Source organism: Vidua macroura, chromosome 1 (genome assembly GCF_024509145.1).
Source record: "Vidua macroura isolate BioBank_ID:100142 chromosome 1, ASM2450914v1, whole genome shotgun sequence".
Classification (NCBI taxonomy): Eukaryota; Metazoa; Chordata; class Aves; order Passeriformes; family Viduidae; genus Vidua; species Vidua macroura.
Genome location: NC_071571.1, coordinates 47697072 through 47720425, shown reverse-complemented (window position 1 = coordinate 47720425; position 23354 = coordinate 47697072). Strand labels below are relative to the sequence as shown.

Sequence of the window (23354 nt, the reverse complement as noted above, 5' to 3'; positions counted from 1 at the left end):
TGAGACATGAACTAAGTTTTCTCTTGCTGTAATTCATACCCACACCCAAGAAATAAAGGAAACTTAGGCACAGTTAAGCATTTGGGAAGACTAAATTTAACAAGACAGCAAGAACAGTTGCTCATAAGATAGTGCTGGTTTTGTTTTGTTTTTGTTTTTGTTTTTTTTTCCTGTTTTGTTTTATTGTTTGTTCATTTTGCTTGTTTTTTAACAGATCAGTTTCAGTTTTTCATTTAACTGCTTGCTACCCTGGACAACCTTTTCAATATGTCCCTCTTTTTTTGGATCTTCCACTTTTTTGCTTGTGTGTTGTTTAGGGGTTTTTTTCCCTCTCCTTTCTTTTAAAGTTTCAATTGACAGACAATTCAAAGGCCACTACAAGGAAACCTGTTGAAGTAATTATTGACTTCTGTGTTTTGCCTCCACCAAATTCAATAGTGAGATTGTTCTACTAATTGCCCTCAATGGTGACACAATGTTTTCCAATAAAGCAGACACAACTGAATTTGCCTGTTGGCACTTAAACTCTGTGCAGTGAGTATTTCCAAGAAATAGGGATTGAGTGAAACTTCAGCTTTTTCAAGGTCTTTGTCCTGATGCAATTGGAGGGATATTTCAGGCTTTATCTCCACCTTTGGTAGATAGGATTCTGCAGCTTTGGAGAAAACTTTTCTGTTCCATATAAAAGAGAGCCTGATGGGTTTTGGCTGCCTTTAACTTGCAACAAGGATGGAAAATTATGGTCTTCTAGGACATTTTGGATTGTATTGCAGAGAGGACTTTGAGTTTGTTTATTCTCTACTGGAAATATGCAGAGTGTCTGACTCTGAGTCACATAAATAAGAGAGAAGAGCTCTAAATGCCACTAGAATTACTCAGATGTCTGTGACTTTCATTAGATATTGTTCACTGTTTATAGCTGGTTGCTGGATAGTGGCTGTGAAGAGAGGCTTATATAGGCCATCACCCCTTCCACATACTTTCCCTCATTTGTGTTCAGTGTGTGGCCTGAATTAAAACGTGAAAATCACCAGGCATGAGGAAAAACACAGGCACTTCAAGGAAGCTACAACACTTAATTGTTAAAATCCACATTGCTTTAATCTGACTTTTACTAATGGACATGAGCAGAGCTTTTTTTTGTGACAGTGACAGCTGCTAATAGGAAATATTTTTCACAGCCCTTAAAGGTGAATTGTATGTCTGTATGTATGTAGATAACATTATCTATAGGTCATGTTTCTGCAGAGACTGCCTTCCAGGTAGAGATGCCTCTTTAAAATATCACTCTGTTTAAAGTTGCCAGAAAGAAAAACAATTAGTGAATTCTTGTATACAGTAGCAAGAAGCTTTTAAGTAAAAATGTCCCAAATGTTACACGGCTTACAACTGTGGTTCTGTTTTTGGAGGCAAACAGCCCATCTGTGTTTTGGCTGTGATATACAGAACTCTTTATCTTTTGTAGCTGGACCTATATCTCCCAATTATATCATGCATAAATAAAAACAACACCCAAGCAGTTCTGTCTCCTAATTTATTTATGTTTTGGCTGTATTATTTGGAAAAATGCCTCTACAGATATAGCAATAACTCCTTCAGGCAGTGTAAGTGAGGTCTTTTAACAAATTTTGATTCAGACAGGGTTCCTACTAGAGATAGGGCTTATCATAGCACATCCAGTTTTGGCTGCTGCTTCTGGGGTCATGGTATGGCTATATCTGTGCCCCTGAAATGGCAGTGAAAATTATTAATTATGTCTTTTAGCCTTTTTTTCTAAAAATTAGGGAAATAAGAGGGTATGTAGACAAGAAAACCAAGCACTCATAGTGCCTGAGCTAAAAGCTGTCTGATGTTCTAATCTCAAAGTGTTTATTTTTAATTAATTTTTAATGTTAATAGTTGTGTGTGGTTTTTTTTAAAGGCTTTGCTTATCATGAAGGAGCATTTCTCTGGTAGGTCAAATGTCTAAAAGCCTGACTTCTGTGTTGGGACCTTATCATGCTAGATACTACAAGATAAGAATAAATAAGTCACCTTTGCTTCAGTCTATCCAGGCTGTACCTGAATTAGATGCTTGTGTACATCAGGTGCAATGACTCAGGAGCACTATAGCCTGGGGGAGCTCAGGTTTAGAAAAGAAAATTCTACATGAAGAGTAGAAAATGTCTGTATAATTTTGTGTCCTATGTGTGTTTCCTGGCTGAAAACCACAGCTCAGATAATTGTTAGCTGTGCTTCTCTGCTGGCAGTAGGAGCAGTGCAGGGACAGGCATTTGAGTGGCTGATGCTGCACCTTGGTGGGTATGGCTGGTTCCTCATCACTGCTCACCCTTGGCCTTACAGACTGTGGCCAGCTCTAGATCCATTGGTAGATCCTGTGTTTGCCTGGGGAAGGATGGTGTTCAAGCTGGTTTCACTGCTGGAGGCAGACTGTGGTCACTCTTAACCTTCCACCTGAGCAAATCTCAGAAATGAAGGGTTGGCTGCTGGTGCTGAGGGGTTTATGAGCCAGCACTGAGCATGCAGAGGTGACAATGGTGACATGTTTCTGTTATCTTTTAAATACCAGGATGTTTAATTCATCTGTATATTGAATGCAACCCATTTTTATTGTCACAATTTTGTTGTTCTTTTTTTCATCTGGTGCATCAGAAAACTTCCCATGAGTTTTTTTCCTTTCTTTCCTATCTCCTACATTTCCCTTTCATTCTTATTGCTTGAAGTGGAAGGGAGCAGACACTGAATTTATTCCATTAGTTTTGGGAGACTTTTAATTCTATTTTGCAAGAAGAGCTGTTCCGCCTTCCTTTTGTTGTAATTATTCAACTCTGTACTGTGTTTGAAGATAGGACATCTTTCTAACCCCAGTCTTCTCAGTGCTGGGAACCTGAGTGAAGTCCCTGGTGTTTGTTCTTTTTCAAAGGTGATTTTGCTCGTGACCTATTTTCTGCTGAACACAACCTGTAATTGTATATTCATGTGAAATTCCTCCATGCCTTTATAGGCTCTCTGCGTGGGAGTGTATGCAAATAATAGGACAAGAAATGAGCCATTTGTACAATTGGGGCTTTTTGAGTTTTTATGTTTTTCATATTTGTCTGTTTTCACTGATTAATTGAATTTCAGTGAGTTGTAAGAAAACATTCTTAATAATGAAGGTTTCTGATTCACTGAAGGACCTGGTGCTTCTTAAGCAGCTGAGAATGAAAAGTAGCATGAAGAGTGGCAACTGGAGAAGTGTATTAAGAGAGCTGTTTCATTTTCCATTTTGCATCACTCTTGATAATACTTTTATTAATAGTGCTACATAAATGGTAGATTGTAGATTTCACCTGGCTCAAACCATGCCCATCTTTCTCTTTTCTCTGCCACTTATAAGACGTGGTATTTCCCACATATTCACAAATTTCTTACTGTTTTGGGGCATCTGCACAGCCCTGCAGAAATTCTCTAAAGTAAGGGCAACATATGGTATCTGGGTGGCTGTGCTCCTGCCTGCTTGATGGATGCTGGTAACACTGCTCTGTAGACTCCAGTAAAATCTTAGAGAACACTAGCATATTTTTCAAGTGAACAGAAGTAAAACTTCAGTATATGTATACTAAATCACTTTCAGTCGACCTTCATTCAGGCTGATTTCAAGAACAGTGGTAATGGTTATCCTTCTTTTAGTTCTCTTAAGACTCTTTTTGTAGAACTTTTGGTCTATACTAAATTTTCTAAAGAAAATAATTATGTCCTGTCCACCTGTTATACTTTCTGGCCCCAGCACAAACAGCTTAATTCTTCTGCTTGCTTCCTATTAAAATATCTTCTGTTTAGTTCCTTAGTTCCATATCAGGGCTGATGAGATGGATCAAGTGGGTTGTTTTTTTTTAAATCTGTATAGATATTTTCCTGAATTAAGTTTGTAATTTTGCCTCACAATTAATCACTAGAGAGGAAAGGCTCTGAAAATGTTCAGCTTTTGGTTAGAGCACTTGAAGATGGGTATGGCATAGCAGGGGCACAGTACAACTGTTTGGGTTCAGCTGATTGCAAATGGGCCTGTGTAAGATTTGGCCAACAGAAAAATACTCTTTAATTCATCTTTATACTTAAAGAACAACCTATTTGGATGGGTAGTTTACCAAAGTGCAGTGAACAGACATAACAGGTCAGCACTGAAAGAGGATGGTTCTCATTTCTTCTCCCTTTCCCCACAAGATCCTGCCACTTAACTTTTTTTTTGACAATTTTTGAAGGTGATGGCAAGGAGGGGATCATTTTGTGCTGATTTAATTCATTAAATTTGCTTAGTAAAAGGCTGCTTGATCTGATGCTGGGATGAAGCAGGACTCTTGAATCATGTCCAGGAATAGTCTGTAGACAACAAAGAAGTAAAGGAAAGGTAGGAAGAAGAATGGAACTTTGCTTTTTTTTTAACAGCTGTGAACTGTCCCTCAGTTGTTTCTGGTACTGGATTAAACTGACGTAGAACAAATTTTTGTCAAGCTCCAACTGTAGTTAAAAATGGAAAAGGGATGTTTTACCTGCAGTCCTTCTGTGAGTGAGAGGAAGGGCACAGGAAGGGTGTGGGAGTGGGGTGTATGTCCTAGAGAAGCACAAACACCAGCAGGCTTTCCCTTAAACAAGTTTTGGTGTTGTGATTCCAAATGTGGTGCTTGAAAAATGAGCTGGCCCACGTTTCCTGCTTATAATATACTGCTTATTCCTGTCTTCTACTGTGCATACCAGGCAAACCCCAAAATGATAAAATTTTCATGAGGTTTAGTTCCCTTGTTGACTGATACAACTGCCTATGCCACATATAACAGTAGTAGGGATGAGCAAGATGTTGAAAAGTAAGACTCTATGGTAGCAAATTGGGCAACTGTGCTTTGATTTGGCAAAAGTGAGCCACACTGTGAGCCACAGTCTGGGCTTCAGTATTCAGCTATTCTTTGAGCATCTGCTTAAGCAGCCACTGCTGCTATGCTGACCCTCAGTGCTTGTGCTGAAGAGCTGACTTCAATTTGACAGTCCTTAGTTGGATTTGGTGGATTTTTGTTCTGGGTTTTTTTGTATCCATACCAGCCCTGTTCTGATTTCTCCACATCATCTTACTAAGAATAGCAGGAGCATAGCTAAGTCAGTCATTTCCTCATGTTTATTTTTCAGGGTGCAGCTCTTCTGTTGGAACTTATCAGAGGATGATAGGGCTGCTTGTCATGGGCCCACCCCTTCCCTGTTGCTGGTACAACTGTGTTGTGTGTCTGTGTGGTTGCTTGAATTGGGGAACTGATCCAGGTTAAAAATAACTTGTGTGTAACTTCTTTCAATGTGTCAGAAGGATGTCTGCTCGAAGTGTAATACCACTGGTGCTCTGTAGAAAAAGTGGTGCCTGGTAATGATGTCCTTGTAGATCACTCCACTTGCAGATGGGTAAATCATGCAAAGTTTGGTCTTTTTCTTAGGATGTGGTTTAAGTGGAAGTCAAGTTGGTATTTCTGTGGGTTGCTGGAGAAATAGGTAGTTGAGCATTCTTTTTATACTCTGCTTCTTCTTTCTCTTTGCTTCACTAACATCCTAGTGACTGCTGCTGGATGGTGAGTTTGTTCAAGTCACAGATCTGACAAAAGAAAACTCTGGAATACTTTTTTTCCTCCTTTTTGTGAATGAAGGGGAGAGGAACCTTTTAAGGTCAAGTGGCTGATTGTGCTGCTGTGTGGTGGTAGATCCAATGTAAGGGAGGTGTTGGGGGCCCATGCACTGGAGGGATATGTGCAGAGTTGTGCCTCTTGTAGGTTGTAGAATTGCACTGGCTAATGTACAGCCTGAAACTTCACCTCTTGGTCTAACTTGGTTTATTTACCAGCTTTTATAATCCTTGAATAGACAGATAAACAGCATGCAGAAAACATCCTCTTTTTAGAAACTTCAGACAAACTACTTATTTTTTTAAGGAAAAGGTTATAATCAAATTATAACATGAAAAACCAGAAGACATTGTCCCTTCTTTTCAATAACTTCCCAGAAAAGAAATTTTATCACTAGATTACTTGCATCAGTATTTCTTCTAAAACAGTACAGTTCTGTCATGCCAAGTAGTACAATGTTGGTAATTACCTGTATCACTTATCTTACATCTTATTAAATATTTTGGTGACTAAAAATAAACTTAAGAAATTCCCTACCAAGTCAGCCAAATGAAATCCCATCTCATAGTCTGTCTCCAGATCTAACAGTAGCAAATGATGTTCAGGGTAGCGATCTGATGGTGACTTTCAGCCTCTTTATGCCTCCTCAGTATTCACATTTGTTGTACTACAGGCGTTGGAGGCTACACCTACACTTAGTCTATTTAATATCCTGCATAAAGGTGATGCCGCTCTTTCATCTCTTCTTGAACCTGCTGGTATAGCCTGCTTCCATAACCTCTGACAGCAAGCTTAAAGAATTTTCTGCCCTCTGAATGAAGAGGTCTATCTGCTTTAAACTGACTTCCTACTGATTACATCAAGTGCCCCTAAGTTCTCATACTGCAGGGTTTCATAAAAACAGTTCTTCATTCCAGTTGTCCTGTGTCCTTTGTCCCTCCCAACTGAGGAGACCCTGCCTTTAGAGGCAGCTGCTGAAGCCCATTGGACACTTGCCTTTCTCTGCATTTTCTCAGAAACTACTGTGCCCTTCCTAACATGTGAAGATCAAAACTGCACTCAGTGCCCTGTAGGTGGGTACATAGAGTTCCTGTGTTGTGGTAAAGTGCTGCCCCTGTCTTGTTCATGGTGCCACCTCTGATGACACCCAGTGTTTACTGGATCCTGTAGCACACTGAATCTGTGCTTTAAGGGAGATCTGCTGACAAGAACTTTCCTTCTCTTTCCTGAGCTGTTAACTTAGTAATGAACTCTATAACTCTAATATTCTGTGTCATTTTGTCCTCATTTACAATTTGCACAAACTCGTCCTTGTGGAAACGTAATGCAGTCATAAACTTAAAGTGTATTTCACAGCTCTAATTTTCTGTTGTTATGTCCATTTGGAGGAAAGTGCAACAAAATAACAGCAGTATGGAAATGGGGATGAATCTATTACTAAAGGTAATAAACACAAGAAGAATTTTAGATTTTTTGGCTGTTATTGTCTAGGGTGGTTAGAGAAGTCCGAAGAAAGCTGTTTGGTCAAGGTTAAAGAACAGGCTGAGTGAGCTATAACCATGGGAACAGATGCTTCTAGGTCTTCCTCAAATATGTTAAGAAAACATTCCATTCCAAACAGAGTGAGCTGAATCGTGAGGCATTTTACTGGTGTAACAGATCATTAAAATGATAAGACAAATGTGTAGCAAAATAACCTATTTTACCTGATAAACTTTCCAGTGTCCCTGCAGCAAACTCTGAATAAAGAGCTTCACTTTTTTGATAGGATTTTTTTTTTTTAAAGTGAATTTTCTTACCTTCATCCCTCTGCATGGTTTGGTGGACTCTGCTATTGCTTGAGGCCTGCTTTCTAGATGCAAGTCTCCTGCATGTGTTTTGGGCAAAGTAGTGGCACAGAAAAGCAGAGCTTTGAGAATCTGCAGAATCTGTTGGCAGATAGTCACAGAAACATAGAATTGTTTAGGTTGGAAAGACTTTCTAAGATAATCAAGACCAACCATTAACGCAGCACTGCCAAGTCCACCACTAAACTGTGTCCCCAAGTGCCACATCTTTTAAATGCTTCCAGGGACAGTGACTCAACCACTTCCCTGAGCAGCCTGTTCCAGTGCTTGGCAACCCTTTATATGAAGAATTTTTTCCTGATATGAAATCTAAAAAAAAAACCCTGGTGCAACCTGAGGCCATTTCCTCTTATCCTATTGATTGTTACTTAAAGGAGACTGACCTCCACCTTGCTGAGCTCTGAGGACCACCACTGGTGACCAGCTGCTAGATATAACCAGGGGGATGTAATTCCACTCATCACCACTCTTTGGGATTGGCAATCAAGCCAGTTTTTTACCCAGCAATGCACCTATCCAAGCCATGAGCAGCCAATTTCTCCAGGAGAATGCTATGGGAGACAGTGTCAAAGGCCTTACTAAAGCCCAGGTGAACAGCATCCACAGACTTTCCCTCATCCACTGAGCAGGTCACTTTTGCATAGGAGACCTGGTTGGTCAAGCAGGACCTGCCTTTCATAAACCTCTTCTGGCTGGGCTTGATCATCTGGTTGTCCTGTATGTGCCTCATGATGTCACTCATGATGTTCTGTGACTTTCCCTGGCACAGAAGTCAGACTGACAGGCCTGCAGTTCTCCAGTTTAAGTTCTAGTTGAGCTTTGGCCCTTCTCATTTTCTCCCTGCATAACCTCACAGCAGCCCAGTAGCCCTCCTGAGTGTGCTGCCCCTTCTCCCAAAGCTTGTAATCTCTCTTCTTTGCCCTTAGTTCCAGCCAAAGGTTTGTGCTCAGCCAGGCTGGTGTTTCCCACTGCTTGTCTTTCATTGGCCTGCTTCTGTGCTTTTAAGATTTCCTTCATGGAGGATGTCCAGCCTTCCTCGACCCCTTTGACCCTTAGGATTGCCTCCCAATGGGTTATGGATTCTGTCAACCAGGCTCCTAAACAGGCACAAATCTCCCCTCCAGAATTCCAGGATAGCTATTCTACTGAAACCCCTCCTTACCTCTCTGAGAATGGAAAACTCTCCAACATACAGGGCTACCCCACTGCCTCTCCTTCTTGCTTCCACTTGCTTCTCCTGCCTTATAAAACATTTATGGTCATTTAGGTTCACGATGCTCCAGCTGGTGAAATTAGAAGGCAGAGGGTCCTAAAATCTGAATGCAAGATTAACTTTCCAGGTGTCCCCTACTTCCTGCTGTGTTATGTTCGTTGTGTGTCTTCATGAAAGGATCTAGTCTGATTGAAATCTCATTTTGGAAATACTACCTACCACATTAGAAAAAAAGTCATCTTGTGATATATCTTGCTAGATAAAATATTGAAGAGGAGGTTTATTTGTCCTTGATATAACTGCTGTCTTTGTCCTGGATAACATTTACAACAGATCTATTTTCCTGTTAGGGAGTTTTTTAGGGACATTTTGGATACTACTATTTCACTAGTTCCTTCATTGCTCAGGATTAAGCTTTTCTAATACAGATCAACACCATGAAAAATATCTATCACATACACTTGAGAAACAGGTCAGGAATATCTTGGAAAGGAGGTTTTTTGGTTTTGCCCTGTTCTTGTCTCTTTTTTTTTTTTTTTTAATTTGTCTACCATAGTGGGGGGTGAGTTCTGTCCTGAATAGCAGTGATGCCTTTAAATATGACTGCCAAAGCTGGGCTGCTGTAATGATGTTCTGTTATCTTGGAAAAGAAATCCACAGGATGCTATCCTTAATACTAAGAGGATTAACTGTGTGTAAATGTTGCAATTAAAATTAACTGGCATGCTGACTACTGCATCATGCAGTTAATGTAGGAAAGCCTCTTGGCTTAATTGTACTCTTACACGCTGTTTCCTAGTATGTGATTAAGCCAATATTTAGAATGGATAAACAAAATTATATTTTTTTAATTGGGTAACTGCTAACCATTTCTAAATTTTGGCTAGCTTGCTGTGCTAGAGACTTTACACTTTGAATACTTTCAGAGATAAGGCATGGGCAGTTTTCCTTAAGCCTTTTTCTGAAGAAGGAGTTGAAGATGAGCTCTCTCTCTGTTGTGATGCCATGATTGAATTTACAGTATAGGCCAGATGTACACACCTTGCTCTGAGCCAGACATGATGAAAGGTCCATGGGCTTGTGTGTTGTGGGCTCTGACAACCATCACACCTTTGAGTCTGAAAGCTTTGGTGTTTTAGATTCATCTTCATGATTAAACAGAAAGACTCCAAAGAAAATGTCCAGTGATGCTTTTAATTACTCTGTGTGTTCCTCTGTGTTTCCTCTGTTCCTGCTCATGCTATGCCCAGTACCTCTTGTTTGCAGAGATGCTTATTGTGGCCCAGATGAAGTGACTTAAATTGTCAAAAATAAACCACAAACTCATTTGTACATCTGATTTGATAGTTCATGTTAATTGCAGCAGGAAACATGAGAAACTAAGCCTAAATTTTTACTGCCTAAAAAAATAAACCTCTCTGTGTGCTCTTATTTATGTTTAAGAGCAGTCTACTTCTAAGCTCCAGTGTTTTTATAAATAGGTCAGTGAACTTTAACTTCTGAATGTGATTAGTACAGTTCAAGTTATTTAAATCTTGTTGATTTCCTGGTTTTCATATTGTTCCATGCTGGAATTTGCTGCCTTCCAAGTAAAACTGATGGAACCTTGTGTATGTGTACATGCAAAAGCTCTGGCCTAATGCAGCCAAAGTCCAGTAGCTTAGTCTAAGCTGCTGATGGAGGTAGCCTATGCTAATTGTCTGTCCCAAAGTAATTACTTTTATTCAGCTCCACAAATCCAGGAGGTGGTAACAGTTTTAGCAACCACAACTGTTTGTGAAGTGAGTTTGTTTCAGCACTGATTGAGATTAAACCACATAAATGCACTATGGCCACTTCACACAGATTCTTTAGACATGATGAAATGTGGCTGGGTCTGGTGCTGTTCCACTACAAGTGGCGAAAATCTGGCACTTTGTTAGTGCTGTGGGAAGTCACCCAGTATTTAGCTGCTCACCCTTCTTTGCCCCTCTTTTGAGTGTAGCCTGGCTGTCCTCCCTGAGGCTGTTCTGGCAGGAGGAGCCTGCTGAGGGCTGGGAAGAGTCGCTGCATATGTAGGCAAAGATGCTGTAAGAAAACTTCTCTCTTATAGCCCCTGTGTTGTCTGGCACTTCATTTATTTCGGTTAGAGTGAAAAAGTCTTTGTGGGTGGAGAGTGATCTTTGAGGTAGCTAGAACCAATCCCACAGATGACTTGGATACCAAGAATGAGACGACGTACTGGAGTTTTATTTTGGGACTACTTGACCTGGTTTCAGGCAAGATTTATCTGGTTTTTAGCATTTTGGATTTGAGATGCATCAGAATGGGAACAAGAAAGATGAAATAAATTTGGGAAAAACTGCCAGAAGAGAAATACACCTTCATATTTTTTCTTGGCTAAACACCAGTCTGCAGAAAGCCTGCAACGTGGTCTTCAGCACAAAATTAGCTCTTCTCTCTCAAACTGTTAGGGATTCCTCCAATTCCTCTGACAGATTAGGGTGTCAGTTCATGAACAAGCTACTGAACCATGACTGGCATTGTGACTGTGCATTGTGCTGCACACAGTCAGTGCCTGTCAGCATGTTCACTGCTGTAGGTACTTTATTCGCCTACCCTGTAGTGGATAGGAGGTAGTTGTTGAAAGAGGGAAAGCTTTGCACATGGGCTTTGACCACAAGGTTATAAGGATGCTGTAAGTGTACACCACGGCTTATGCCATGGCTATGTGAGCCTAACCAAAAGAAAATTTTAAATGCCCTCTCTTTCTAACAGCTGGGCAAGGAGAAGGACTTATGGCATGTTTGAACTTTACTCTGCTAACAGTGATGCTTTTTTCACTTTGAGGGAGAATGCAAAGTCGTGGTGGCAAAGCTCAGTGGTAGGTTCCAGTGGTTTAAGTCAGCATGTTCTTGTTATAGAAAATAAAGAGCCAGTGGGATGAATTCTAAATCCTGCAGATGCTTAATGACAGGTTTCAGCAAACTTACGAACTCCTCAAGTATGTACAGTACCAGAGCCAGACACCATGGACAGCATATTTCAAAAAAATATTTAGAAGTTGCCAGTGGAAGCTAAATTTTGAAAAACATTAAGTCATTCTTGAAAGAGTTCAGGTTGTTTAAGTGTCATGTGAATTCAACCTATTTGTTCAAGCTAATGCCTCAGTGAGGAAAATAGATGCTAGCTTACATCTGAAAGGGGGAAACTTTTGCATGCAGACAGAGGAAAGCACTGTTGCAGGTTTAGCATGTCATTCTGCTCAATCAATGCATGTTTCATCTTTTTATGTGAGTGAGTCTTAAGTAAAGCCTTTGGTTTTTTTCTCTTTCAGAATCGTAATGAAATAAAAAATGGAGCCATCCTTCGATTAACAACATCTCCCGTGAGTCAGTGTTCTTTTCTTCTCTTCCTTCAAAGTGAAAATCCAAATAGTAAATCATTATGAACTAATGTGTGTACTTTTAAGCTTTATCCACAATGTATCACACAATCCTTCAGGAGGAAAGGTTATGAGTTATGGAGGCAGGAGTAATAACTCTGAGTGACATTTGGTGATAATCTTGGCAGAATTGGGTGGGTTTTTCCCACTTCCACTGGGAACAGTTTTCACATACAAGATATCCCTGCTTCCTTGCTGGCATTGCAGCCTCCCTCAAGTTGCTCTTTTTCTGCCTCAGTACTCAAAACCAGGAAGCCAGGAGGAAGGTCAGGGATTTGAACCATGGAGGGCTCTGTTGGGTGGCTCAGGTCAGAGCTTTCCTGATCTCTGGTTTTGTGTTGAGTGAATAGCAAATGTAATGTTGAGATTTTAGTGGGGTTTCTTTGTTGTTGACTTTTTTTCCCCCTAAACCATCTCTTTGCCAGCTCCTAAAAAGAATGGCAGAGTTGCTGCTTGCCCTATAATGGCTTGTTTTCCTGCTGAGTTGAGCAGTGCTGGTGCCACATGCTGAAAGCCACTATTAGTCCTGGAAGATGTATGTCTAAGGCAGCAGCAATCCAATTTCCTTGCTGACAAATGTAGTTAGTGTACCATTAAAATGGTTTACCTCTTCATGATAGTGCTCTAGCCTCTGCAGATTTGAAGCATTCTTATGCCAAAGCTTTGCCACCCAGTAGCTTCTCAACAGAAAGGACTTCTCAGTAGCCAGCTGGGCAAAGACAAGAGGTTTCCATTAGCCTTCATCATATTTTTCAATGGTCATTATATTCAAAGTTTTATAGACATAAAAAAAAGAAATAAACAGCAGTTTAAGACCATAGCTCTGTCAGGATTTGTGTGATTCCAGAGTCTCTTGGCATGTATTACCAAAACAGCCTTGTGATTGGGAAAACCACTTTTGGTAGAATAAACCCCATTTGATGGATATTCTTCAGAAACAGACAGCCCCAGCACCAGCTCCTCCTAACCTCTGGGACTTCTTAATAACAAATATCCACTCCAGTACTGTCCAGACTCGGGATCTCTTGAAACCAAAACAGAGTCTGTGGTTCATCAGGAGCCAATGTAGTCCAAATACAGTGTGTCATGTTTTGGTGTAAACACAACATGGAATAACTGCATAAGATAACTCATGGAATTCTCCCATCTCAAAATCCACAACCAGCTGGATTGTGAAACCTCACTGAAGAGAGGCTGTGCTGTGAGTGATCTGTGGAGATGACTGGCTGGCTTTATGATCACTTGTGCAATTGGAAATGGGACCTACAAACACAAAAGACAAATCTTGGATATACAACACTTTCTGCTACTACCAATGGTCAGGATGGTGGGGCTTTGCACAGGACTATCATCTGCTTGTTCTGTTTCTTTGGGAATTTGCCTTGGGGTCAGTTAATCAAGTCAGGAGTCCTTAGGATATTGCCTGTTACCTAACAAATTACAGACTGCTCTGGCACTGGCCTGCAGTTATGAGTGACTCAGCCATCCTGTTTTAAGATAGAAGGCTGGCCTACTCTCTATTCTCCAGTAGTGATATTTATGTATGAACAAGTGCTTATTTTCTTACTTCCTGATGTTTTAAAATTTTACATTAACTTTTCCCAGAATCAGAGAGGTATCTTGGAAGGAGGAACAAATTAATTTTTGTCAGATTAGCAAATATTTCTTTAAATAGGTAAAAATTGAAGTTCTACATGTCCTCACTCTACAATAGTCTCTTTGCTTTGTAAGGTACTGTCAAAGTGGTAATCATAGCAGTACCTAAAATAGATAAAGGCCTCCAAGCTGTGGTTCTTAAACTGGTGACCCACACAATGGTTGTCATTTACCCTGAAAAACTAACAGGCAATCTGTTTCCATATTTGCTCTGAAATTCTGTATGAGAGCAAGAGTAGTTGGAAGAGATAATGTGAAGAACAGGCTGCATGATACACTCCTACAAAATGAGAAAGATGCTTTCCTAGCTGTTAGTGCTGGGTGAGAAATGTTTTTCTCATCATATGAAAACATCAAGATTCTGAATTCCCCCTACCCCCTCTGTTTTTTCTATCCTACACAGGATAAAGCTGAAACTATCTTTCATCTTCCCCCCACAAAAACCAAAATAATACTCAAAAAAAAAAAAGTTTTATGAAAAGGTAGATGATTTAGGAAAGGAGAGAAAGATTAAGAGAAATGAAGAGAAGCCACATATGCATTATGCAGTTTCTGGGATGTGTTCCCTGTAGTTTCAGAGAGGCCTGAGCTGCCTACTTTTTGGCTGTCATGGGGAAAAAAAAATTGTCCTGAAATTTACAAGCCTTTTGAGGAAACCTTTTTCCTTGAAGAGTTGAGAGGAGTTGTGTTGACCAATTCTGAAGGCTGCATGAGCTTAAAATGCTTTTCTAGTCCTTAATTTTTATGCAGCTTATTTATAACCATGACAGCCAGTAGTCTGGCTGTACCCTTTAGGGCTGCATGGCCCAAGTCATAGAAAATTGGGTGAAAAGGATGAGATGGAATCTTTTTGAGTTTTGCTGTCATTAGCCTCAAATTATTTATTGCTCATGTACCCAGAGTAGGTACTACAAAAGATTTTAAAGAGAGAGGAAAGAAAGGTAGTTTTATCTAGAAATAGTAAACCAGCATTTTTGGACTGACTTTTTTAAAATGAGGATTTGAAATATAACTCCATTAATATAAATGTTAAATACTTTCTGTTTTTTAATCTTGAATTTAGATTATTTTGTGTGCCTATACAGGGACCTTTATCTGAAAACCATTGTTAATACTGCAGGGGTAGAACTGCAGTTATGGTGTGCTGCTAAATCCATTATAAATGCTTGCCTTGAGAGATTTACAATGTGCCTATTTTAAATTTCTTTGAGTTAAAAGTTTGCAAACGCCAGTTGTTAGGCCTGGTGGGAATTTGAACTGCTTCTTTGTTTCCATAGGTCTATTTGCTAAGTTTGTGATATTCTCTGAAAGGCTGTTTTTTTCCTAAACAATGCTATTTTTTCCTCTATAAACTGCTCACCACACAGACGCTCTGTTTCCTAGGTAACTTGAGTGCAGATTGAATTTCTCCCATATTATCTTTGTTCCTATATCATCTTTCTTATTTATTTTAACCTCTCCGATCATCTTTCTTGCCAATTCTTTGGGCTATTGTGTGTTTTTGCAGTTTTCCATGACCTGTTTTCCACCATTGTCCATTTGCATTTCTGAAGGGACGCATGAAAAAGTTTCTTATGCAACATTTCTTTGTATTTGAACATATGTGACAATTGAAATGCTGTAGTGCTACTGTCTCTTTTGTGATAACCATATTCCAGTGCATGGTGGGTAGGTGTATAAATGAGCTGTAATTGCTCCTGAGTGTGAGGCTGATCCGAAAGGACTTTCACGTCCTGCAATGCAGCAAGCAAAGTCCAACCTTTTAGTGTGTGAAACTGCAGGATTCCTTCAGGCAGCTCCCGCAAATCCTTTTTCAAATGACTAATCATTTTAAAAAGATGTTAAAATATTGGGAAAAATAAATTGAAGGAACTAGTGTAGTTTATTTAATTTAATGGTTTTCATACAGAACTAATTACTTGAGCACTTACTGTTTATTAAAAGCAGTTTCTTGGGCATTTAGAAAAATGCCTTGCTTATGAGGTATTTACCTTAAAACCTGGGTGAAGGGGGTTTTTCTGATGTGGCATTTGTGGGGCCTGATAATTTGCTTTTGTCATGTTTGTTTTGGTTTTTTTTGTTTGTTTGTTTGGTTTTTTTGGTTTTGTTTTTGGTTTTTTTTGGTTTTTTTGGTTTTTTTTGATCCCCAGGTCATAGATCAGTTGAGTTCTCAAACCTGACACTCATTTGTAAGCAGATGAATTAGCATGTGTACAATGAGCAATCATGTAAATAAAGGTGTTCAATGATAGTCATCATAGTATTTTCTCTGAATGCTTCTACAGATATGAGGAATATGTTCTTTATATGTGATCTAAATGGGCTAGGAAGTATAAAGAGGTTTTTTTTAATCTATTTCTGCTTATACTTCTGAGTCCTCTAAGTAAAATTTTGAGGATCTAGTTTAGAATTTTTGATCTATAATTGCTTGAACAATTGTAAAATACAAACATGTATTTGAAGTTCTGTAAATGCATAACTTTTTGCAGTTCTAGCCTGTAATTGTGATTATGTTTACTGTGTAATGGTAAATTAGTTGCTAAATAACCCTTATACCAGAAGCACTGACCATGGGGGTCAATTAGCCACCTTTATATCTTTCTGCTCATAGTAGATTTGAGAAGTGGAGTTGGGGTTTGTCTATTCATAGAGAAAGGTTTAATCTGATGTTTTCAGGTTTCAAAAGGTATGTTTTGAATAGTAAGTGCAAGAGATTGTTTCAAATGCAGATAGAAGAAAAAAATGCTTATAAAGCATTGAGAAGTGGCTAGTGGTTGTATATGCATATTTTAAGGCATATTTATGTAATACGTTTGGCTATGCATCTGTAATGCTTTTGTCAGTGGTTTAGTGCAAGACTCTAGAGATAGCTATTTCCCTGTTTCTGCCTCCTTAATTGCCTGTAATGATTCCACAGGACCTCTCTGTGTATCACATCTGTACAGGGCTTTAGATATACAAACTGTTCTTCAGAGTTTATGCAAAAAATGTTAGCCATTAATGCATGTATTGATTAAAATAGATTCTAATTGCTTACCTGGCATCACATGCTAGTCAGTCTTGGTGGGTCTAAGCTGAATGTGTATGTGTAAAATGATGGTTATATAATGTATTCACACCTCTATTGCTCTCTGACATATATGCAGTTGTAGGTGAAATGGCAATAACAATCCAGGAAAAGGCACACTTAAAGCCACCATGGTGTTTCAACACTGAATGATTTAAATTAAACTACAGAAATGCAATGTTTGGTAAGGACAAAGCTGTATTTGGTAGTTACTGATCGTCTCTGTGCTGTTTTTCTAGCAACATATTGACTAATGTGATGAAATCTACAGTGTAGGTCGCAATACTCTTATTTTATTTGCTTTTTGTAAAGGATAAGGAAGACAACTGATTACATAATGGAAAAATCAGCAATTTAAATCAATGATGCAACTTTCTTCTATGGTACATTCATGTTTGATAGTGGTTGCATTTGGATCTGTGTCCTCCCTCTTGTCCTTACTCGCTCTATTTTGTATTCTGTACAGAAGCCCTGTGTATATCTGGTTAATAAGTTGCTTTCAAAGTTTTTGCACAAAGTATTCAGTGGCAAAGAAATGATAGTTTGATCAGTAGAATCCCTTGTTAGGATGATCTTGGGATTCTTAACCTCCAAATGGCTATTTGAATCTCTAAGAAAGTCACATCCTGGATTTAGGTCATTAGTTTTCTCTTTAAGCCGACAATCTCATCAAGCTGCTCCTTTTAAGCACTGCTACTCCCTAAGGGCAACCTTTCTGGATGTCCTTGGAGCAAGTCATTTAAGACTAGACATGTGGCTTATGCCACTTGCCAGCCTTTTGAAATGCTGGGACTTCAACAGCACACGTTTTACAAGCTTCCCATCTTCCTTCCTTCCTTTCTAAAGAGGAGAGCAGTTAGTTCTGCCTTTCATTTCCTTGAGCAGCCATATTTCTGTTGATTCCCTCTAATGATTCTTAGTTGTGAAGGTTTATATATTTACATTTACTCCTACCTGAATGATATTTCAGTTAGAATGCAGACATGGCAGCCAGCTCTGCTATTGCTTTAATGAACTGTGCTTTCTGTCCATCCACTGATGGCTTGCAAATCATTAAAATAGCTCCCTGGTAAGCACTTGGAGCATATTTCATCCGGGTTTCATTTTTTAATGCAGTCATAAATGAGCTGTACATTGCATAAGCATGTATGAGTGCTATGGCAACAAGAATTAGAAGGCTTGTGAGAACTGCATGGTGTTAACCAAGGCAATATTTTCATGCGTCAGGCATTTGGGATGACAACAGACAATATGACTTTTGTCCATGTTGCCAGTGAGACGTGTGCCAGCACTCTTGCTGAGACAAATATATGTTTACCCCCTTAATCAATATTTCCTCTACCATTTGTCTGTTCTTTTCTCATCTGAGGGTAGAAGGAGCAAGATTTATTGGATGTAGTGTCTTGCAAAACTTTTTTAATGTAAGAAAACTGCAACTGTGTGTAGACTTTGCTGACGGAACACTGGCATAGTCAGATAAAGCCTAGATGTTAGTAAGCACTCTTTTGTGCTTAAAACATGCCTGAACCACTTTTGTAGTATGGATTTTTGTGCTCTGTAGAGGGTTCCAAGCTGATCTAAGACGATATTTTGGTTTTAGTCTGGTGAATTTCAAAGCTCTCACTCTCTGCAGAGGAAAGAAGATTAACATATCTCAGTTGATAGGTTGGTCCTGCTCATGCTGGTGTTGTGCAGTGTAGGTGAGCTGCTAATATACATCCTTGCCCTGGTGTTCTCAGGTATGGTGGGAGGGAGTTCTTTCCATGCTTGGTGTGAATACACGTGTAACGCAAGTCTGACTGGACGAGAGCAGCAGTTCACCAGCCCCAGGTGTTTCTGCTGGGGGCAGGACAGGACTTTCCTCAAGAGGAAGGGTGAACCTGACCATAAATAATCTGTTGTCAATACATATGAAGACAAAGCGTTGTTTACACAGCACAGAGTGTTGTGGAGGGGTTTGGAGATGTTCCCTTTGCTCTGCTCACATGTTTTTCTTGCTTGCTATTATGATACACAGGCAATTACAATCTCCATCTGTTTGGCCACAGCTCTGCTGCCCAAGGTTTGCCCACTCAGACTTATTGGTAGAGCAGCTCAGGAGAGCTGCTCGGTCATTGTGAACCAGTAGTTTTGTTCACCATTCATATTTGTTCCATTTTCACTGAATCCAGGAGCTTTTAGAGGACTGGGTTCCTGTGGAAAGCCAGAAGAACTTCCAGTTCAGTAGAACTTCCTTTAGTGGGCAGATAGTGGGAGTGGTAACTTTCAAGAGCTATGGCAGGTTAGAGAAAGCCATGTATACAGATTTAATAGGTTTAAGGTTAAATCTGAGCAATCATTTCCAAAGTTTGGGGAATGCAGCTGCTGTGGCAGTATTGAAGATTTTTTCAGTGTTTCTTTCCTGAGGTGGGCAGGAATTCAGACATTGCATATATTCAGTGAAACAGCAATATTTTGAGGATGTTTTGCATCTCTGAGTCTTCCTGGGTTGCTATAGTGGGGAGTTTAGTGGTATGGAATGGCTCCATGAAGGGCATACTTTGATAAGGTAGGAGTTGGCTGTTGGACTTCTGGTTCAGGTAATAATAGAGGTGTATTTTTGTAGCTGATTATAGAAGAGTACTTTAGCAAAGCTTTTTTCACCCCCTCTGATGAAAGCGCTGGGGGAAGTATTCAGTAGTTATCCTGGAAGTTGAAAGTAAGTGGTATCTATTTTTACTTCTTCTATGGGTTTCAGCAAATGATTTACCTTTTCACCTGCTTAAGCTTGAGAGAATAGCCTTTTAGTTTCCATTTGGACAGCCATTGCCATTACAGAGAGACTGTATAAACCATTGTTACCTCATTACAAGTCAAATCCATTGATAGAGTAGGTAACCTTCAGTGGCAGAAAGATCTTTTGGATGACAGGATTCTGCCTTTTTATAGGTAATGGAACTGCAATGGCTGCATTACCCTATACTTAAAGCATAAAAAAACCTCAGGACTAAAGATATTCCATTTCTTTTCAATACTATGTTAATCACAGCCACACTAACTAGAAGACATTTCTCCCACATACCTGCTCCTTACTGCATTTGTTCTGATCAAATGCTGACTGGAGACTATGCATTTGCCACCACCATTGTAAAAACAAGTAACCAATCTTGCTGATATTGGAGGTGATTGGGACATTTAATTTATTCATATTTTTGAAACAATCAAAGTTAAGTAGCTAGGCAGTTGTATCTGTAACAACACTATGCTGGTTATTTTTCTGGGCTCCTTGTTTAAATGTTCACTTGCACTAAAAATGACTGCCTTCTCAGAATCTTTATCTTCAGAGATGACCATCTCTGTGAAGAGTACATTCATTACTTGAACAGAAAAGGAATTGTCTGTCAGCAGAGCCCTTTCTTCACTATTTCTTCTCCAGCTGAGAAAGAATAAACATCATCTCAGAGAAAATAACTCTCAACAGAATTTACATTTAATTTGTTTCCCTAATGACACATAACCTCTCATTCACCTTTCCTTGGGTGCAGGTAAGAAATGAAGTTTAGGAAACAGAATTTTGCAAATCTCTCTATATGTAGGGAGGAGGATTATTTTTCTAAGAAAAGTATGACCTAGCTAGCTATTAACTGAAGCTTTTGGGTATTCTGTTCAGGTAAGTGAAAGCATCAAATTGAAAACGTGAGATGTATTTTAAAGTATTTTTACGGCTAAAGAGAGAGGAAATTTAATATGAATTATTTAAGTATTTCTTTGGCTTTTTATCATCAGTGTCCATTTTGAATTTCACTAACTCATCCTCTATTTGAAACATTATAGCCTAACATGAGGATATTGAACACGCAAAAAGATGTATGACAGATAATATCATAGTGTTATGTGGGAAGTAATTATTCTGCACTCCTTGTTAAGAGGGTATGTGAGTGTTTGAACTGACTGTGAACAAAAGAAGAGGGGGAGGAAGGAGCAGAAAGTCTGAAGTTGGTCTCTCTTGATGTAACATGGTTAGGACAGTATGTGGTCTTTGCTGCTAAAGGTGATGAGAAGTGTGTAACCTGAGTAAGCATTGACAGGAAAAGAAGTGCCACTATTATTTTACTGAGATTGTCTGATGCAGTTTGTTTTATTTTGATTTCTTCTTTTTTGATGTGACACATAAGTTCTTCAAGCCAAAGGCTGTTATTTGTAATGCTCACATTTTGCCTGAGACAATGGGACATCTATCCATTGCTCAGCTAATGATTCTGCAAGAGTCCAAATAATTATAGGTAATAATGGAGTAATACAGGAGTAATATACTTTTACAAAAGCAATTTGTATTTGAGCTACTTAATCTTTTCTGAGCGTGGAAGTTAAATATCATTAATATTAAACATGGCCATTGTTCCTGCTGACACTGACATTTTACACATGATTTTCATTGTAACGAAAGCTGTTTTGTTGCTTTTGTTTTGTGTGTTTTGTTTCTCTCATAGACTCAAAATGCACAGCAGCTCCATGAGAGGATCCAGTCTTCTAGTATGGATGCAAAGTTAGAAGCACTGAAAGACTTAGCCAACTACTCACGAGATGTTACATTTGCCCAAGAATTTATAAACCTGGATGGCATTTCCCTCCTAACGCAAATGGTTGAAAGTGGCACAGAGTGAGTATTCTGCTTAAACTCTGGCATTCCTTCCCTGTGGGGTAATTTCATGATCTCTTTCTGAGTTGAGAAATTAAATAGCTCAAGAGGTCTAGACTTCTAGGATAGTATATTAATTATCAATGAGATACAGGGTTTTTTTAAATTTCCCCTAACAACGGGCTGGGCAGGACTGGGGATGAGCAAGTAGGAAGTCACAAGTATTACCTATGCCATAAAGTTTGGGGAATCTGGGGTCCTAGTTTCTTCTCTATTCAATAAGCCATTGAAAGTATATTTAAGGCTGCTATTTAAGGGATATCAGTTAAAAACTCTGTTTTAAATTTCATGCTACTGAGAACATGTGTGGTAAAACCCAAATGTAAAAAAATCTTTACTTATTTCCAGTTTTTATTGTTTTATTTTTGAATGGGATTTTTCTAATATCATTTGGGTTTTTTGACATAAAAATGAAAGCTGACCTCTAAAAACACACTCATTCTTTATGAGAATGCCTTATCAAATTTCATCATTGGTGAAATTCCGGACTAAAGTCCTGAGTGTCCATTGGCTTAATGTGGAGTGTACAGCAGAAATGTATCAACTGGATGGTTGCACTATTAAATGATGCTCTAACAGTAAGCATTTGATTTCAAGTAAGAGGTTTGCACTGAGTTACAAGCTCTACTACACAGGAAGAAGTCAACAATACTCACCATTTCCTGAGAGAAAGAAAACTGAAATCAGTTCAAATCCCCTCACAAATGTGCTCATGTTCCCTTGGCTTCAAGGAGGTAAATAGTATTAGGAAGTAAAGCAAAAGTAGTAAGTAGTCTTTGAAGTTGAACACAGCTGGTCTCTGAGGTTCTTATACAATATCTACTGTGTATTTTCCACAGAAAAATTAACTACTTTCTAGAATCCAGTAGTCCATAGATTGGGCAGTGTAAAAACAATTGTGTGGTTAATGGCTTATGGAACTGTGAATCCTTATTTTCTAACTACAGCTACATACTAGTTTTCTAAAAGTTCGTGGTTTAATCTTCAGCATTTTGGGGTTATAGTCTTTATTTTTTTGCAGTGATGTGATCTGTGGCACACATCACATGTTATGCAACTTTAAAAATAAATGCTTCTAGTTACCAAATTTTTCAACTTGTCTTTTATTCATGTGGTATTTGTTGTTTATTGACCAAATTAAGTTTAAAAGGAAAAACAAGTTTAAGTTGATATAAACATACGCATGCAGTTGCTGTTCTAATGAAAGGTATTCTAAATGGACAGGCTCACATATGCCTGTGAAGATCAGAACACAGGAAAATTAACAGTCATTACCCTTGTGGTTTATTTTGTTGTGACATTATTCATGTTTAATGGTTTAACTTACTCCACTGCAGAAAGTATTTAAATGAAAGCATTTCATTTTCAGTTGAAACAGACAGGGAGCATTCACATTTTTTATAATCTTTTCTTTTAGCTGCACTATGACTAAAGCAAGTGTCCTCCTCACCCTTCAGATGCATTTGTACTGCTGTTTTGTAGCTGTGGGATGACCCAAGTTGGTCTGGATTAAAAATAACTATCTGGGAGGGAAACTACTGAAGGCAACACTGCTGTTGAAAGAACTGCAAATTATACCCTGTAATAAGTCCTGACCGAAGGTATAAGTTTCCAAACCACACAGCAGGCTTGTAAACTGGACATATGAGCAGAGTTTACTGCCTTTTTATTTTTTATTATTTTATTTTATTTTTTAAGTGTCTACATTTTGAGGGATTAATTTTTTTTCTTTTTAGCTGATGTCATGTGTCATCAAACATGCATTGATCGATCTACCTGTCTAATGTATTTATCAGTATTTCTGTCTGTGGGGAGAAATACTCTTTGGTT

The 23354-nt window shown here is 38.9% G+C and overlaps 1 protein-coding gene across 3 annotated transcripts in view; it reads left to right on the top strand.

The window, feature by feature from the left end:
• The window catches only part of ELMO1 (engulfment and cell motility 1), a 303043-nt gene that overhangs the window by 64863 nt on the left and 214826 nt on the right, over positions 1–23354 (top strand). For all 3 annotated transcript variants that reach the window (XM_053976921.1, XM_053976912.1, XM_053976927.1), the window contains exons 6-7: positions 12016–12066; positions 21316–21485. In XM_053976921.1, the coding sequence (XP_053832896.1) occupies positions 12016–12066; positions 21316–21485 (221 nt within the window). The remainder of the gene's footprint in view (positions 1–12015; positions 12067–21315; positions 21486–23354) is intronic.